Here is an 18,936-nt window from a genome sequence, read left to right as displayed (position 1 = left end):
CCTGGTAAATGAAACACCACAGACTCTCTCTCTCTCTCTCTCTGTTGACGTCCCCCAGCGATGGCATCGTGTGGTGCGGCGTGGTTCCACCAAGGTCACATTATAAAGTAAACATTAGGAAGTAGTCGGCTATGAGGAGAAATGATGCAAGACTTGGCTGTACTTCAGGAGGACGATCCCAACGGTGAAAGGGAAGGGTATGCAAACAAACAGGCGTGTGTGTGTGTGTGTGTGTGTGTGTGTGTGTGTGTGTGTGCGTGTGCGTGTGTGCGAGGGAGAGCACGCTCTCATATAAATGAAATAAAGTGAAAAATGTTATGCTCTCATCAGAGTTAAATTATTGTTAAACATCTGCATTACTTAGAAGTCTAAACAGTCATACACACAGAATAACTGTTATTTTGCTCGTTATCTCTCCTAATGGTATTGTACCAACATCAATACAGCATGGAATTGTGGACAAAAAAACGGCAACAAAATATACTTCGTTTTGGGTCCGAGAGGCTATACTGTACATATCAAATGGTGGTCCGTGGCTCAAATGCCGAATAAATAATGTACCTTGATACAAAAAGGGTTGAAAACCACTGTTTTTGCAGCATACAGTAGCCTATTATCAGACAAGTCAGTGTATGTGGCAGAGCAAGTGCAGCAGCAGCAGAAGAGTGTGTGGCCACATGCTCACTTACCATGCTCACTTACAGTACATACCAGTGATTCATTCAATGAAGGAATGTGTGAAATATCACCCCTGTCCTGGCCTGGCCTCTCTCCACTGGCTGCCAGTCCAGTTCAGAATACAATTCAAAACCCTCCTTTTTGTCTACAAAGCCCTGAAGGAACTGTCCCCCTCCTACAGTACATCGCCGACCTCCTATCCTACCCCCCTCTCCATTAGCACCCTCAGGTCAGCAGACGGGCGACTCTCAGAAATTCCAAATACAAAAAAAGAGGCTCAGAAGGTGACCGACCGTGCCTTTGCTGTCGCAGCCCCACTGGCGGAACTACTATATTATTGACCGCGTCTTTGTCACAGTCTCACAGTCACAGACATTGCGCAGCAGTGCGCACACATGCTAGAGAGAGCGAGAGAGAGAGACTGAGAGCTAGAGAGAGAGAGAGAGAGACAGACAGAGAGAGAGAGAGGACGTGCTGCGTGTTAAAAAATAAATAGGCTACTCATCTTTGTGTTCTGTTTCACCTTATTGCTGAGTGACGCACACAGGGAAAAGCAAGGGGTTTAGAAGCGAAAAAGTCCGTTGTGGAGAACTCCACACATAATGCACTCCTCACAGACTAGTGATTAGCCTACTAATGAGTGACAGGTGCTGCCACTTTTGGAGCGTGGCTGAGGATGTCTGTTGGAGAGAGTGTGAGTGAGACAGACTCCACGGTGCTTGTCCAGCCGCGCAGTACATTCTCATCAGACATGATATTTTGCTAAAGTGTAGGCTATTATAGACTATAGCTGTAAGCTCTGTATGTAGCTCTGGTTAATTGCGGGAGGATGCGGGATTCGCGGGGGCCCGCTGGTTTTATCTGTCGTGAGTGACTGTGTAAAAAAATCGTCCATCGATCATCTGACAGCCCGGGCCCCCAGGAGGTCCGGGCCAGGGTGAGACCACCACCCCCCCCCCCCCCCCCCCCCCCCCCTCCCCCGGTAGCTCCGCCCCTGCGCAACCCCTACACAGCCTTCCCCTCGCTATATGTTATAGGTCTCCCACCGTTGAGACTTTTAAATCCAAACTTATATTCACAAGCCTTTGAATCCCCCTGATGATCCTGCACTTTAATATGTTGATAGGAAATGTTTGTCTTGCTGCTCTTAACCCATTTTGACCTGAGATCAGATTCTAAAAATGTCTTCTACATCCTGACAGTTTTCTGAAAAAGCTATGTTTCTATGTCAGCTGTTCTTCGATTTTTCAAAAATAGACCTACAAGCTTGTAGATCTGCTATTTTTCAATAGCTAAAGCATAACATAATGCTAACATCAAAAGGGGTTCCCGCCCAGAATGGGTTAACCTCTTAAACCCCTGGGGGGTAAAGGGGGTAAATCTGCAACATCAGAGTTGGAACCGGAGACCAATTGGGTCTCCATTGACCCACTGAGCGCTGTTCAGAGGTAGACAGCCGCTGCCCCCGCCGGCGGGGGCAATGGGGCTTATAGGACCACTTCACCACTTTTCTACCTATCTTCATATAATTGGTCCTTACTAAGGTTCATGATAAAATGCCAGTTATTTTGTGTCTCACAGTTTCTGAACTGTGGGCAGTTCAGAAACCTGTCCACCAGTGACATCATCGATGGGGAATCCAAGGTAATATAAACTGCAGGCTTTCTATTCCTGAAAAGTCACAATGGGAAAATGGAAGCCATCGTTCTCACGATAATACAAATCTAAATATGTACATGAAGTGAACAGAGTTGTCATAACTGTCTTACTCTATAGCCAAATTCCAATACCCAAAATCTCTGCCACTCGCTCACTCCAGCATGGTGGTGTTACGGTGAAATTAGGGGGGACCAAAATGGTCACATAGTTCGGCAGGTAACCAATTTCATTGTAACACCACCATGCTGGAGTGACCCAGAGTAATATAGTAAGAGAGTGGCGACACTAGCGTTGACTCCCATTGTGACAATGGAATGCGGAAGTGCCCATTCTATCTAAATTGGATAGTTCCAGCCATAGGAGCAATGTTTGGAACTATAGCCCATAGGCGCCCGCTTTGCGGCGAGATCAAAGCGTGTCGCTACTCTCCTACTCAACACTCTGGAGTGTAAGTGAGCGAGTGGCCGAGATTTTGGGTATTGGAATGTGGCTTATGGCTCTGATTGGAACCAGCTTGGTTATACAGACTGCAGTACCAGCACGGCCTCTGCAGGTTTCTAGCAGGGTTTTAGAGGCACTTTTTGACACAACAAGCGGCTGGTCAGATTAAGTATTATTGATTGTCAGCAAAGAACTTTGGAGACAAGATTAATGACCTCAAATTTTCCTCAAAGTTTGTATAGATTTAATTAAATTCAAACCACCGAAAATGAGCGTTTTTCTTCAAACCAAGAAAAGTAATTATTCCTTTGTCAGGGTTAGACAAAGGCATAAAATAGATAGAAGAGTATCTCTGTCTGTCTGTCTGTCTGTCTGTCTGTCTGTCTGTCTGTCTGTCTGTCTGTCTGTCTGTCTGTCTGTCTGTCTGTCTGTCTGTCTGTCTGTCTGTCTGTCTGTCTGTCTGCGGCTAATCTCGCAAACCACGTCACTTACTTGACCATAGCCGATCTACTCGCTTGCAACGCGGTGCGAAGCGACGCGTTGTGCACTTGTAGATCTGCTATTTTCACTAGTTTGGGTCCCGGGCAAACATCTACTCTCTTGGGTCTCGACCTGAAAAGTTTGGGAATCTCACTGTATTATCCCATTTTGGGCGGAACCCCCTTTTGGTGTTAGCATTATGTTATGCTTTAGCTATTGAAAAATAACAGATCTACAAGCTCATAGCGCGCCACCGAGTGGCGCGCTACGAGCTTGTAGGTCTGCTATTTTTGAAAAATCGAAGAACGACTGACATAGAAACATAGCTTTTTCAGAAAACTGTCAGGATTTAGAAGACATTATAGAATCGTTCCCAGGTCAAAATGGGTTATAGTATGGTTGTTTGATTTGTGGGGTCATGGAATGTTTGAACTTCCTCTCATAAAAGTGAACCAGAAAATGAGTTCACGTTCCCTGCATGAATTCCCCCTGGGCAGTGTGACAATGTCCACACAGCCTCATATCACACAGCCGGTGAAATTGCTTCAGACACGGTCACTTGAGGACATCTCACATATTAGTCTTTTTTTCTCCAGCTGTCATTCTCCAGCTGCCATTCTATAGCGTCTTTGTATCATAGACAAAAGTAGAAAAGAAAACTGCAGTGATGGATTCGCTTCAAATAAATCAATCTATTCCTAGTTTGTTTTGGAGTTTTGGGGGTATTGCAGCAGTCAGTCAGTCAGTCAGTCAGGTGTGAAGTTGTGTTATGTTTTCTCAGTGGGGAAAATAATAAGTTGGCATTCTTTTGTTGATATCAATACTCAACTGCACATATGTCCACTAATCAGAGATTTTCATAATCAATCATTTCATATGCGCATGCATAAAGTGAGCAAATCGAGTGGTAAAGTGGCAAAGTGAGTTTAACGTTGTTTAATGCAATCAGATAGGACTTTTATGTTTGTAGGCGTTCCTGCATATTTTCCGGGTATGATGATGATGATGTCACGCGCATACAGTACCCTCTATATTGTGATCATGACTCATATATTGACTCTCATGTTGTGATTCCCAAACATTGGTGCTCTGCTCTTAGTGGAAAGTGTTTCAAACAAACTCCCAAGTCTAATTTGTAACATAGCCATGGGATCAATACGGTGTTGTTTGGTTTTCTGATCCGGTCTGGAGCGGAAAATTACTTTAAGTCATCATCAGGCGGCCGGAACCAAGTGTGCCGTGCACCTCCGAAATGATTCCTCTAGTTAGTTTGTTTGTTTGTTTGTTGATTGATTTATGTATAATCTTTTAGTTTATTTTGGTATAATAATATCCATATTTTAATCTAACTCATAGCGCGACTACTGAGACTAAACTAATTGATTATTATTTTCTAAACCGCATCACACGGCATAAATGTTTAATTGAATCACCCACCGTAGTGGGCCGTTTATTTGTTTCCCGGGAGGAAGAACTCAATCTGTCTCATTAACGATAAATGCAACCATTCTCTCTTTCGGCTAGAGTAATGTTTGAACGCTGATCTGTAACTTCAAGTTTTTGCAGGATCCACAAGCACTAACAAACACCACCACCATGATCCATTCACATAATGCACCACCTTGAGATACATTTCCTATGTATCTTTTTTTAACTGCAACGATGAGCCTGCAACAGTGGCGTGCACACATAGAGCACCACCTAGTGGTGGCCTCTGGACCAACATGCCCTTTTTGAAAGTTTTTTTTTTTTTTTACAGTGTTTGTTAAATTGTTCTTGTTTTGTAGTATTTGTACAGTGTACAGTATATGTGGCCCATGGTGGCATCGATCAATTCTGGATTAAAACTTCTAATTTATTATTTATGCCCCAAAATCTATAAATCTCACACACTATTAGCCCATTTTGGGCGGGAACCCCTTTTGGTGTTAACATTATGTTATGCTTTAGCTATTGAAAAATAGCAGATCTACAAGCTCATAGCTCGCCACCGAGTGGCGCGCTACGAGCTTGTAGGTCTGCTATTTTTGAAAAATCGAAGAACGACTGACATAGAAACAGCTTTTTCAGAAAACTGTCAGGATGTAGAAGACATTTTTAGAATCTGATCTCAGGTCAGAATGGGATAAGGCAGCCGGTGGTTCCACGCACGGCACAAGGTGCCCTTTTTTCACTTGAGCACCTGTCCCTCTAAGTGTCTGTGCACGCCACTGGCCTGCAAACTAAGATTTCACTGTAATGTGATGTGATAATAATGATGGATTCTGATTCAGTACAAACGGTATTGCTTTTGTGCTACGTGTTACCTATAGTAACGACTTTATCCACAAATCATACACAGACCGTGTGGAAATGAAATTGTGAATTTGTGAATTCAAATGTTTTTTGATACCCTGTCTACGGTTCTTGGTTCTTCAGTCCCTCCCTGCCCATTGATTGCGTTTTCGGTGTGTCTCCTGCGGTAGGCAGACTCAATAAGTACCAGTAAGATTTGATCGCATTCGCTTCTCTCATAGCTAGACGGCGCATATTGCTACAATGGAAGAGCCCTAGTCCCCCCCCTCCCACGACATCCTGGTTAAAAGACCTGTCATCATTTCTTCATTTAGAGAAAATAAAATGTGCAGTCAGAGGCTCCTTGAATGGTTTCCACAGAACCTGGGACCCTTTCCTCGCATATATTAACTCTCTCACTGAGATTGTTTGACCTCTTTTTTTTTTAAATACATTCTTTCTCTACTTTTTTTTTTTAATCATTTTATCTGTATGTTTTTCTTACCTTATCTTTAATTTCCAATATTATTACTGTTACACACACTCAATTTTGCTTCTCTCTATAATTCTCCCCTCAGAGCGGGCGGGTGGGAGGATAAATCTGTGTTGTCCTTATTTTATGTTTTGTACTGTTCCTTTTGTGTCTTTGTATTTTAATGGGAAAAAAACACAATAAAAAAAAGTTATACAAAAAAAAAAGGAAATTAAATTGTGTTCGCTTTTGCCCCCCCGCTGCAGTTTGACATGCAGCGAATCACCCTGGAGGAGCTGAAACACGTCCTGTTCCACGCCTTCCGTGACCACCTGACCATGAAAGACATCGAGAACATCATCATCAACGAGGAGGAGAGCCTGAAGGACAACTCGGGAAACTGTCACGCAGAGTATGAAGGAGGCGAGTGCTGCCCGTGGGTCCCATGCCAGCATTGTGACAAACTAATTACAAAAAAAACAAACTCAGCTGATTTTCAATATATCCTGAATAACAGAAAAAAAGTTGCCTGGAATTGTCTGAGGGGAAAGTTTTGAAAATGGCCTGTACATATAACGGCCATAGGTCAATGTGCTGACCTCATCACATTTGTGATGACGGCTATGGCCGTTATTAGCCCAAGGAGTGTTTTTATGCTAAACTAATGCTTGGAATGGAACATCATGAAAACACCCTAGTTTGACATGTCACATGCTACTTAAAGCAAAAGGAAATTTAGAAAATATTTGCCTTATATTGGATGTCTATGGTGGCCATACTGTACACACAGGCCATTTTCAACACTGTCCCCTCAGACAATTCCAGGCAACTTTGTTCTGTTATTCAGGATATATTGAAGATACAAAATCAGCTGAGTTTGTTTTTTTTGCAATTAGATTGAGGTTGATCCTGTATTTTCTATAGAGTTCCTGTACTATACTGTGTCTGTGTAGGTGACTGTGTATGTGACTGTGCGTGCAAGAGTAAGGTAATGAGTGAGCGAGTGAGTGAGTGAGTGAGTGAGTGAGGGCGACAAAGAGAGAGAGCAATGCATGCCTGTCAGATAGGATTTTAGAGTTCCTGTGAAGATCCACTACTACTCAATAAATCAGCACCTGCTGATTTATTGATTGAAGGCCTTTATGCCATTGGAAATCAGCCGGTCACTAGCCTCGGTATACCCAGGCTTTCATAGCTGGTCACCTGCCTGAACCTGACCTTTGGTTTTCACTTTATTATTCAGACTGAAAGCCCTTCCCACGGCAGCCGTTTATGGGACGGCATGCCGTCAATGTGCCGTCCTGTCAATGTGGTTAGCCACATTGTAGTTAGCCACATTGACAACCGATAACCGGTTGCTAACCGGTTTGCTAACCAAACAAACACGGTCAATGAGCGCTACTAGCATGTAAACAAACACGGTAAAATATGTCGGATGATGATGTTTCGTTTTTTTTTTGTCTAAATAATTTACCATAGGGCGATTTAATAGCCAGATTGATACAGTCGCAAGCCCTCACTTGTTGTTTGACGTAATCAAGTTGATGGCCAATCAGCCACTGCATCAGATTTTCAATCGAGACTAGCACCGCCATACATGTACTGTAGATACATGTCACCAGACCTTAATCACCAGAACATGTTTTTTTAATGGCCATGGCCAGAGCCATCTAATAGAAGAGTTGCGATATTGAGGGGGCAGAAAACAGCCCGGTCACGTGGTTCATGTACTCACGCGAGCCCATAAGACTGCAATGCATTCCGTAAACTTCCGGTTGTCCCCATTCGTTGTCCCCATTCAATAGAAGTCTACTGTATGTAGAGGAGCCGCCATTGGACTGGCCCCATGAAGTGAACGGAGTTTGCGTAACTCTGTCTTACTCTATGGCTCTGGCAGGCGCACCTGAGCCATGGAGCAAACGGAGCAGCTGCGACACCAGATTAAAATTAACGCATGTTCTGTCGCATTGCAACCCCACTTTCCCTCACCCCCCCCCCCCCGGCCGCCGCCACGCTCGAAGCGCACGGTGCGCGACAGCGAGCGAGAGAGAGAGAGAGAGAGAGAGGAGGAGAGGGTGTTTGTCTATGTGTGTGTGAGCGCGGCACGCGCGGAGAGAGAGAGGGATGCTGCGTGTTAAAAAATAAATAGGCTACTAATTCGCGCATTGCATCCAATAATGCCCGGCTTGCCCACCTGTGTGAATCACTTACTTTGTGCTTGCTGCTAGTTTTCAGAAGAATTAATCCAAGGTTTGTCATATTATGTTTTAAAGTAGGCATACATTTTAGCTGGTCAGTCAGTGTGTGCAGACTGAGAGAGAGAAGCAGCACTGCTCTGCTGATTAAATTGATATGACCTAGATAGATATGTCATATGCGCATCCGCATCTGACTGGCAAGTTAATTCGTTATTTGGCAACACCTGTGTGAAATACCAGAATAAGCTTTTTCTTTTTTTTGGTGGCCATCTACAGGCCGGCCATGACTGTACTACAGCTGGAAGTTTTTTCCACAGCTGTGGAATTGAGATCCTTTTTTTTTTAACTCATATAATCTGCTATGATTTCTTAAATTATTATTCATGACATGAATGTGCAGTAGCCTACCAAAAAAAAGGAAATTTAAAAAAAGATATAATGTCACGTTATATTTATTACATGTGCACGAGGCACATGCACGCGCATTTTTGCGCGCGCGCTACGCTAGCCTGAACCAGTCCAATCCAACTTTATTTATAGAGCACATTAAAAACAACAGAGTTCCACCTTGGCCGGTAGTCCGAGTCTGGCAGTGTGCTGGCAGTGTTCGACTCCTGATCCCGACGGCCTTTACTGCATGTCACTCCCCCATCTCTCTCCCCCATTTCCTGTCAGCCTACTGTCTGTCCCTCTATAAAAAATATAAAATAAAGGCGAAAGCCGCAAAAAAAACAACATTTAAAAACAACAGAGTTCCTCACTCGCTAAGGTGGTGGGGAGGTAACAACTACAAATAAAGGTAAGAAATTCTCCTTTAAGCCGTTTACATGCGCTGTAGAATTGTAAATGTGTGCGCACTGACATTCATACAACAACATCAACACACGACTACTCACTGATGGAAAATCTAATCATTTAGACGGCAGAACCCAAGTTGTGGAAGTGAAGGAAGTCATCCATGAAAGCTTAGCGAAGTACATTGTGTCATTCTGTTACCACAAGTCCATTAGGATAATTATGTGTCAACAGTTTTTTCAGAATTTCCAAAATTAGACTAAATGACCTGCTCTAATGTTCCTCTCTAAAAACATTACCCTAGGCTCTATTTGTGAAACCGGGGAAATCATGCTGTCATGCAGAGCCAAATTATCTTGTCATACTTGATTTACAAGGCTTATTACTATGGCAGTGTGCTTTATCAGGACATAAAAAGAAAATCATGATCACAATTTACAATTTAGGCATTTAGCAGACGCTCTTAATCCAGAGCGATTTACATAAAGCAATAACAAAAAGCATGGCATACATCACATACATAAAAAGTAGTTATCATGAAACATGGGTAAGCTAAGAACAGTGGAGTATCTATATAATGAAACTATATATATAAACTATACATACTATACTATATTATACTATACATATGTACTATAAAGTGCTATGACTACATAAAATGCAATTCTAGTGCTGTCTACGTAACATGCTTCTGTATAAAATACTATCTAAGTCTACATAAAGTGCTATCTAAGGGGCTAGGGCAAGTCCTACGGGCCATGATGGAGTCTGAAAAGGTGGGTTTTCAGACTATGGCGGAAGATTGGGAGTGAGGCTGCAGTTCTGACTGCAATGGGAAGTGCATTCCATAGTTTTGGAGCCAGAAGGGAGAAGAGTTTGGGACGCGTGGAGCGCTGTCCCGGCGTTTTTAGTGAAGGTACTTCCAGCTTCCCTGCGTTGGCTGATCTGAGTGCGCGGGAGGGTTTGTAGGGTTCGATCATACTTGTGAGATATGGGGGAGCCATGCCTTTGGTTGCTTTGAATGCTAGCATCAGAGTTTTGTATTCTGTGCGGGCAGCGACCGGGAGCCAATGGAGGGAGTGGAGAAGGGGGGAGACATGTGAGAATTTTGGCTGGTTGAAGACCAAGCGAGCTGCGGCATTTTGGATCAGTTGGAGGGGCTTAAGTGCACATGCCGGTAGGCCAGTAAGGAGGGAGTTACAATAGACAAGTTTTGACATGTTGTCTGGATTAGGAGCTGGGCTGACTCCTGGGTGAGGAACGGTCTAATCCGTTGTATGTTATAGAGTGTAAACCTACAGGATCGAGTGACAGTTGTGATGTGTGTTTTGAACGAGAGCTGACTGTCCAGGACAACACCAAGGTTCCTGGCTGTCGGGACAGACGTTACCAGGGTGTTGTCTACGGAGATTGTTAGCTCCCGCATAGGGCAGGACTTAGCTGGGAAGAAGAGAAGCTCAGTCTTATCTGGGTTCAGCTTGAGGTGGTTGGAAGACATCCACTGTGAGATGTCAGCCAGGTATGCAGTGATGCGCTCTTCCACCTGGGTGGCAGAGGGGGTAAGGATAGAAACAGTTGTGTGTCATCGGCATAGCAGTGATAAGATATATTGTGAGCAGAGATGATAGTGCCAAGGGATTTATTGTACAGTGAGAAAAGGAGGAGACCAAGTACAGATCCCTGTGGGACCCCAGTTTGGAGGGTACGGGGGGATGATAGCAAACCTTTCCAAGAAACCTGGTAGGTCCAGTCCGAGAGGTATGAGGAGAACCACTTCAGCGCCGTCCCGACGATGCCTAGATCAGCTAGGGTGTCTAGGAGCAGCTGGTGGTTCACTGTGTCAAATGCCACTGATAGGTCTAGAAGAATCAGGACGGCAGAGTGGGAGGCAGCCTGGGCAGCATGTAGTGCTTCTGTGACTGCGAGGAGTGCAGTTTCCGTGGAGTGGGCCTTCTTGAATCCTGACTGGTTGGGATCCAGCAGGTTGTTCTGTGTTCCGTGAGATCACAAGCTCAGAGAGAGGGCGAATCGTTGACTATCACTCAGCAGCCCATGCGTACCACCTGTTTTGAATTTGCACATAATGCAGGAGACAGCAGGAGGTTGCTTTACTGATAACGAGTGCTTCCAAACTCTGAATCATCTGCAAGGAATTTCTTGACAGGAAGTAGCTCATAACATGTCTACGGTGGATTTTTATGAAACACTTTGCAGTCTTGCAGATAGAAAGACAATAATTCAAGCTTTTCGTACAGCTGCAATGTTGGTGAGTTTGACGTTATTTAATACAATTTGATAGGACTTTTCTGTTTGGATGAATGGGCTGTCTATGGGAAGTTGCACCTAGTTAGCACCTTGCTGGCAAGATGGCAGCCGTGTGCATATCGGCAATTGAGCTTTCTTCAGCCAAGCTGTGATGAAAACAGATAAAGAGTAGGCCTAAAGGTCCCCACACACCGAGTGCATTTTTCGGATTTTTAGCGGCGTTTCTCGGTTTTCCGAAAAACGCGTCCAGTGTGCAACCACCTTAATTGTAGTCCTACCCAGATGTGTTCCAATGACGACCTGTAGTCTCTCCTCTGGCCCCCTGGGGGCATTATACTAATATGTCTAAACATGACAAGAAAACACAATTCTGGTATACCCACAGTCTAATTAAAAATACTTTCCATTATTAGTGATCACAAACTGTTCTGTATGTTGTGGGGAGGACATTTCGGCTCTCTACCTCCTCCTTTGGAAGGAGAGCAGAATGATGCACTCTGCTTTGTGTGTTCCTTTATTTTCGGTGCACGACACCTGTGCACAACTATGCAGGCCTATATATAACTCACGAGCGACATCCTGATATTCTCAGTCATGCAGAAATCAATAGCTGCTAAAACTATCACAGTGCAATTCACACTGATTTACAATTTCTCCTAGTAGTTTACCTTACAGATATGTATTTTAGAACATAAAAGGCACTCGCGTTTGGCTTTCCCCCTTTAGATGCAAGTCATCTGCCTCTTGAATCAATACAGTGTTGATATGAAGAACAAGTCGGGTAAGAATTATCTGTGCTACTGAACCGTCTTGAAGTGCAGCAGCCAGGCGCTCTGGGTTAACACTTTGAAGATCTGGTTTGAGTTTTCACCACCATAATATGTACAGCTCTCCATTGTAGACAAAGGCTCCACAGCGTCCTTTTGGAAAACAATGTTTGTGTTTACACAAACCCTCAAAGCTGGACATAGGAGGGTCTAGCGCCTACTAGGCCTAGTAGGCCTACTTCTTCCACCACTGGTGAGTGAGTGAGCAGGCTATCAGGAACTATATTATGGCCTGTGGGTCACTGGTCCCGCTCGCCCAATTACAGCGGTGTCGTAACGCACGTCAGCCGACTCCCTGGTGGCCGCCTGGCCAACGGCGGCCAGGACTGCTGACATACCAGACCATGCCGACCGAGAGAGAGAGAGAGAGAGAGAGAGAGAGAGAGAGAGAGAGAGAGAGAGATGTGCATATTGAGGGAGAGAGAGAGAGAGAGAGAGAGAGAGAGAGAGAGAGAGAGAGAGAGAGATGGATGTCCATATTTGTGTTGGTGTATGTATATTTATAATACAGTATGTGTGAACATCTAAACAGATTAACAGAACACACATCACACATTATTTTAATGTGATCCCCTGTGTTTGTATAATTCTGCATGTTTTTTTTTTTTTTTTTTTTACATGATTCCGTTTAATCATCTATCTCTAGATAATGTACACACGAGCGTGCACATTGTACAGTATGTCGGGCTGCATTACACATTGCACTCATGCATGACTATAATTGTCTCCACCAGGCCGAAGGCATGGGGAGAGAGTATGTTTTGCACTCCGTCCGTCCGTCCGTGTGTCCGTGTGTGTGTCCGTCCGTCCGTGTGTCCGTCCGTCCGTGTGTCCGTCCGTCCGACTGTGAACAGCTAATCTCCGGCACCGTTAACCCAGTCGATGCCAAATTTTGCACACACACTCCCTGGATGCCAACAATGAACCTCTGCCCCAAGATTTCCAGAACGGCCTGTTATAGCGCCACCAGGAGGCCGCTTTGGAAAAACAAGTTTTTGGACAGTACACCTACAGATTTTGTCCAAACATCACGCAAATTGGTACACAGTCTCTCTAGAGCCATTCAACAAAACAGGTCTTTCAGATTTCTCAGACTCCATCCTGATTGGCTAAGATCACACACACACACACACACACACACACACACACACACACACACACACACACACACACACACACATACACACACATTTTGCCAAACATCACACACACTCCTATCCTCCTGGTGGAGACCTGTGCCCAGAAGGGCACTTTTTCTAGTTGTTTTTGTTTTCAGACTCTAAATCCAGAAAGAGTAATTGTAGTACTCAACCAGTTTGTGTATGTCTGATTGCCAGAACAGTGACTTTTCTGCAGTCTACACAGATAATAAAAAAGCAAGGAAATGGACATTGAAATTCACACAAGGACCACTTTGTCCATTGACAAAATTATCTCCATATAAGTGGTCACTCACTCCCAATCTTCTGCCGTAGTCTGAAAACTCCAAAGTCTTCAGACTCCACCTTTTGCCCAAGGAAGATTAGAGAAGGAGGTGACATGGTCACGTGACTGTGCTGCACCATGACACTTTCATGGGAGCCAAATCTCGCACCGGAAGTGACATGTATACAAAGCAGTGAATGGAGCAAGCTGGACTAGCTCATGTCACGTGGACTGCGGTCACGTGTTTGTTATGATTGGTTTTGTTATGATATATGATAATATTATGTATATATCTATATGAGGTAACTGGTGGTATTGTTATAGTTATATTGTATATATATGTTTAGACCTATCTTTGATATCTCTTATTATATATATATATAGCTATACATCCAGTAGACTTGTTATGAACCATATATTGGAATAGAGGGCGCCTTCTATTATTATATGTGTTCTATTCCATTCCAGGTTGGATTGGCTGTGATTGCCTTGTAGTACATCAACGAGGGGCCGGCTCTAGCCAGGCGTCTGATCAACGCCTGACTTCCTGATTGGCTGCCGGTCACGCGCACTCCTTGGCCAGGAGTGTGCTGGTCTCTACATAGTCAGTCTGTGTCTGACAGCTCGTGGGGAATGTCACTAGGATCTTCCCCCGATCCGCTACTGCGTTGTGCCACGACTAACTGTTAACTACCTTATATTGTTTTGACCCATTCTGTTCCACACACCCTTCGGAAAGGTGTTGTTTTCTTTATTGTATTTTGTTTTGTTTGAAGAGCCATTATTGTATATATATTTCGTTTGTTTTATATATATAGTTTTATAATAAAACTTCGCACTTGAGCATGGTTTCCTTGTTCTTCAGTTACATGTTACTTACTCATTTACCCCTAGACTTACAGTTTGTAACAGCTCATAACAAACATTATTTATAGGGCCGGGACTTTAACGCGTTAATTGAGATTAATTAACTACAGAAAAATTAACGCGTTAAAAAAATTAACGCATTTAATCGCACCTTTTTTTTCACGGCGGAACGTTTCTCACTGGGTGCATTTCTAGGCTCATTAGGCTGCTGCACTCCTTGCACGGCAGGGGGAGGAGCAGCAGCAGCAGTCCAGTGGCACAGTACACTACAGTTCCGTCAGACAACAACTTATAACACCCAAACGTTTGCTCCGTGGATGGGACATTTAGATTTAAAAGCTATCGGATGGACGCGTGGATAGCAGCATGGTTGTGTGCAATGTCAGAGGGAAAGGAATCGGATCCATAAGCCATATGACCATAGAGTATATATATAATAGAGACTGAACTGGCGCGAAGCTCCGCCCCCCCAGCTATTCATGTCAGTGGAAGTTGCTCAGTGGCGTTTTGAAGCACCCGGAAGACTGCCGGAAGTCCCTCCCAGGACCTCAACTTTGAGGTCCTGAGTGACGTAGGGCAACCGAGCGCTCAACGTTAAAGCCCAGCTGCACGGGGTTTCCCGGTCATGAATCCACGGGTCCGCCTGTAGTCCCTCCTCCTACCACTAGGACCCAGAGCTTCAACGTTGGAAAGCCTGCCTGCCCCCTTGCATATGACCAATGTTAGCTTCCATGCTTCATGCTAGCTCTGGTCCATAGCCAGAGCTATGGATCAGAGCTAGCTTCCATGCTAGCTGCTTCAGCTTAGCATGTCTCGCAGAGTAGAGGCTTGCACGCCTTGCAGAGGCTCGCGGAGATTTCACCACAGCACGAAGCTGTCCTCGATGCGAAACATACTGAAGCAGCAAGTGTGAAAGTCCGTGGTCAGACAATGGTCTGCCCCAACCCCATGTGAAATGCACTCCCCAGCTAGTTCATTCCACCGTTTTTTTATTTTGTTCCTTTGTCTAAGTGTTTACCCCCTAATAAAGTTGTTTTTATTTTTTTTCCTCATGCCCCACCATGTAAAGCACATTTGAGTATTCATAGTCACTTTATATAGGCACTTGCTGCACTTGTTTATCTGTTATCTGTAAAAAAAAAAGTTGTATTGCTTAAAGGGGAATACCCCTCATTTTCAACATTTTTCTATGGAGTTGTGTGGAAAACTGGAAATAATAAAAAGTCACCCCATTTTGCCTAGAACTGGAGGTCTGACAAAAAACAGTAACACTATGAAGTACAGCTTTGTGATGTCACTGAGATCTACTTGTTACTGTTACTGATTTTTTTCAGACCTCCAGTTCTAGGCAACACAGAATGGGGTGACTTTTTATTATTTCCACACAACAGCTCTAAGGTATATTAATGACAGTAAAATGTTGAAAATGAGTGGTATCCTGTAGTCACTATTCATTGATTCACTGGGATACCAAAAAACATTTGAAAAAAAAGGTTTATCACTGTTCTCGGGTTGAATATTGATATGCGATTAAAATGCGATTAATCGAGATTAATTAATCACAAAGCTTCTAATTAATTAGATTAAAAATTTTAATCGAGTCCCAGCTCTAATTATTTATGAACCATTGAGACCTTTGTCATATCGGTTCAGGCATATAAAAGAAGACATATCACAGTTTGTTTTCTAATCACTTGCTTTTCGATGTGCACAGACAGAGTGACACAGTGGTGACAGAGTGGCACAGAGTGTACATCATTTAATTTGAGGATTTAAACAGCAGCAGAGATTTGGCTGCCAGACAGGAAACGGTGGGCAGTCTTGCGATACTTGGCACATTCAGAAACGTACTTTTTGCTCTTTAGATACCTCTATAAAATTACACAGTGTACACATCGAAAAGCAACACAGCAGACAATAATGTGTTATATGTCTTCTGTTATTTGCCAAAAGTGATTGATTACTTTACAAAAGATCTCAGTCATTCAGAAATAGTGTTTGTTCATGAGCTGGTCACTGAGCTCTCATTGACTCCAATGCATTCTGCCGAACTTCCGGGTGCAGTTTGGCTCCAATGGTGCGACGAATCTGCCATCTGGAATTGCGTGATAGCGAAAATGACGTTGGTGACCTTACCTCTATTTAATATACCTTGCCTTTGCCCGTAGCACCTGCTGTAGCACTTATTGTCCTCACTAATGCTTGTTTTAAGATGGTGCCAGTTCAGAACACCTGCCTACCAATGACATAATTGCTGGAGATTTCAAGCTAATGGACACTTCAGCCTTTTAATATGGTACCTTGGTATACTGTATGTATAGATTGTCTATTTTTGCCTTTTTTGTGTGATTTCTTTTTTAATCTTGTTATATTTTCCCCTATAATGATATGCCCAAAAAAGGGATGCCAGGTTGAAAATCCTTAAGAAGGTGACAGTGGTGTCTATTGTGCTGCCACAAAAAACGTTGGACAAATACCTAGCAGCCCTCACTGAAATATCCATGTTTTGGCACAGCCTTCCTCAGCATAAATTTATACTCAAATGTTTCTGTTTTTATGAACTCTTCTGAACCAGTAAACCAGTGTGTTGTGCTCGCATTCTTTTAAATTACATTGCGCAGCAACCTCATCAGTTGACATTTCTTTTATATTAGTTCGCTCTGTGAGCATAATGAGATGCGATGAGGAAAAAGTAAGTCTCAACTTGGTGCCCCACTCCCAGCTTAGTTCATTTTACTGGATTCAGACCAGACCTGTCATTACTCCCCTGCAACCATTTGCTGTGTTGTTCTCCTGCTTGGTAGCAGGACATTGTTAGTTTGGGACTAATATAAAACTCCCACGTGGAAAGCCAACATCTTAACCACTAGATATCCTTATCTTATGATGCAAAACAAGAAGAGACCAAGGCACTCTTGTAGAAAAGGCTAATGGCTAATGCATTTGCAAAAGTTAAACATGCACCTACGCGTTACGGCACAACTGCCTTCATCAGGGTGACTAACCTGGGATATCCTTGTGTCGGGGGAGATATTAAGACTTTTTAGGTCATCAGGACTAATATAAAAGTCAGCCTCCTGGTCGCAGTCGGACACTGCGTTCATGCTTTTCGGCATTTCGTTCTAAACGGGCCAGTCGTGCAAACTTCAGATGTCAATCGTAGCCAATTAGGATATGAAATATCTAACAGATGTTGATCTGTGTTGATCACATGACTATAGAGATCATGTGTACCGATGTGCATGATATTTGGATAGAATCTGAAGGAGTAATATCAAAAAATGTGTTACATAAGTCAGCCTCATGATGGCGCTGTAAAAGGCAGATGTGAAAAATGCAGGGCAAAGGTCTGTCCTTGCCCTCTAGGGAATGTGCATGCAAATTTTCACACAGATCGTGCAGACAGAAAAATACAATTTGGCCTCTTATAGCCTCACTTACCACCGTGATCAAATCTGTTTTGCAAAATTTCGGCCTCATGGTGGCGCTATAATGGAAAATCTGGGGCGCGACCGGGCCAACGGTGCCGGAGATTAGCTGTACACGGACGGACAGACACACACGGACGGAGGGACAGGGTGCAAAACATACTCTCATGCCTCCGGCCTGGTGGAGACAATAATTAACCCATTTTGGGCGGGAACCCCTTTTGGTGTTAGCATTATGTTATGCTTTAGCTATTGAAAAATAGCAGATCTACAAGCTCATATCGCGCCACCGAGTGGCGCGCTACAAGCTTGTAGGTCTGCTATTTTTGAAAAATCGTTAAAATGTGCCTCAAATCTTTCAGAAAATTGTCATGATTTAGAAAACATTTTTTTTAAATTTCGACATCAGGCCTGAATGGGTGTTTCTATCTGCTCTTGCAGATTTCCTTCTTGTGGTCAGTGTACTATTACACAGTATGTGAATCACATGAGAAATGAAAAGGCTTTGCTGTGTCATGTCGTGTACACTGCAGAATCTTTTTACAGCAAAAACACAATTTTCATATTCTCTCTGCACGTTAGTTGCATTTTCATTGTTTTTCCCTCTGATTTATTTTCCAGTCCACCCTTCAAAAAGGAGCCGGGGCCAGACGTGTGTCAGGAAGAGTTTGATCTGCGCCTTCGCCATGGCCTTCATCATCAGCGTCATGCTCATCGCAGCCAATCAGATGCTGAGGAATGGCATGGAATAGCCACGCCCACTGTGAGCGGGAGGGGAAAAAACAACCTGCATGATGTGCATGCCTGGATCGTATCCCTGTTTTCAACAAACTGCAAAACAATAATCCTCGCCCACGGTGACAAATAAGACTCATATTTATGATTTTCTCGAGTGAATGGCACTCACTGCGAGTGCGGAATCGCCTTCGTGTTTCAGTAAGGACGCGCTGTGATTGGCCAGTGCACTTGTGCAAGGACGCGCTGTGACCCCACTTTGAGTGGCAGTCGGGGCAAACATGACTTACTATTCTGTGCAACTCGAACGGGGCTGAGTCGGCTAAGTGAACTTCGCAACGTTCGACGCGGCAACTCACAGTGGTGGCTCGAGTTCGCTTGAGATCGCGCCC

General features: G+C 43.8%; 1 protein-coding gene across 1 annotated transcript in view; it reads left to right on the top strand.

Moving 5' to 3' along the window:
- Window positions 1-18,561, top strand: part of caln1 (calneuron 1) — a gene marked incomplete at its 3' end in the record, with an annotated part of 101,030 nt that extends 82,469 nt beyond the window's left edge. The window contains exons 5-6 of the mRNA XM_079514743.1: window positions 6,271-6,427; window positions 18,431-18,561. Coding sequence (XP_079370869.1) covers window positions 6,271-6,427; window positions 18,431-18,561 — 288 coding nt within the window. The remainder of the gene's footprint in view (window positions 1-6,270; window positions 6,428-18,430) is intronic.
- Between the last annotated feature and the right edge of the window lie 375 nt (window positions 18,562-18,936).

This window comes from Electrona antarctica (genome assembly GCF_951216825.1).
Source record: "Electrona antarctica genome assembly, chromosome: 11".
NCBI lineage: Eukaryota > Metazoa > Chordata > Actinopteri > Myctophiformes > Myctophidae > Electrona > Electrona antarctica.
The sequence above is the reverse complement of the archived record's forward strand: the minus strand, read 5'-3'. Positions and strand labels throughout refer to the sequence as shown.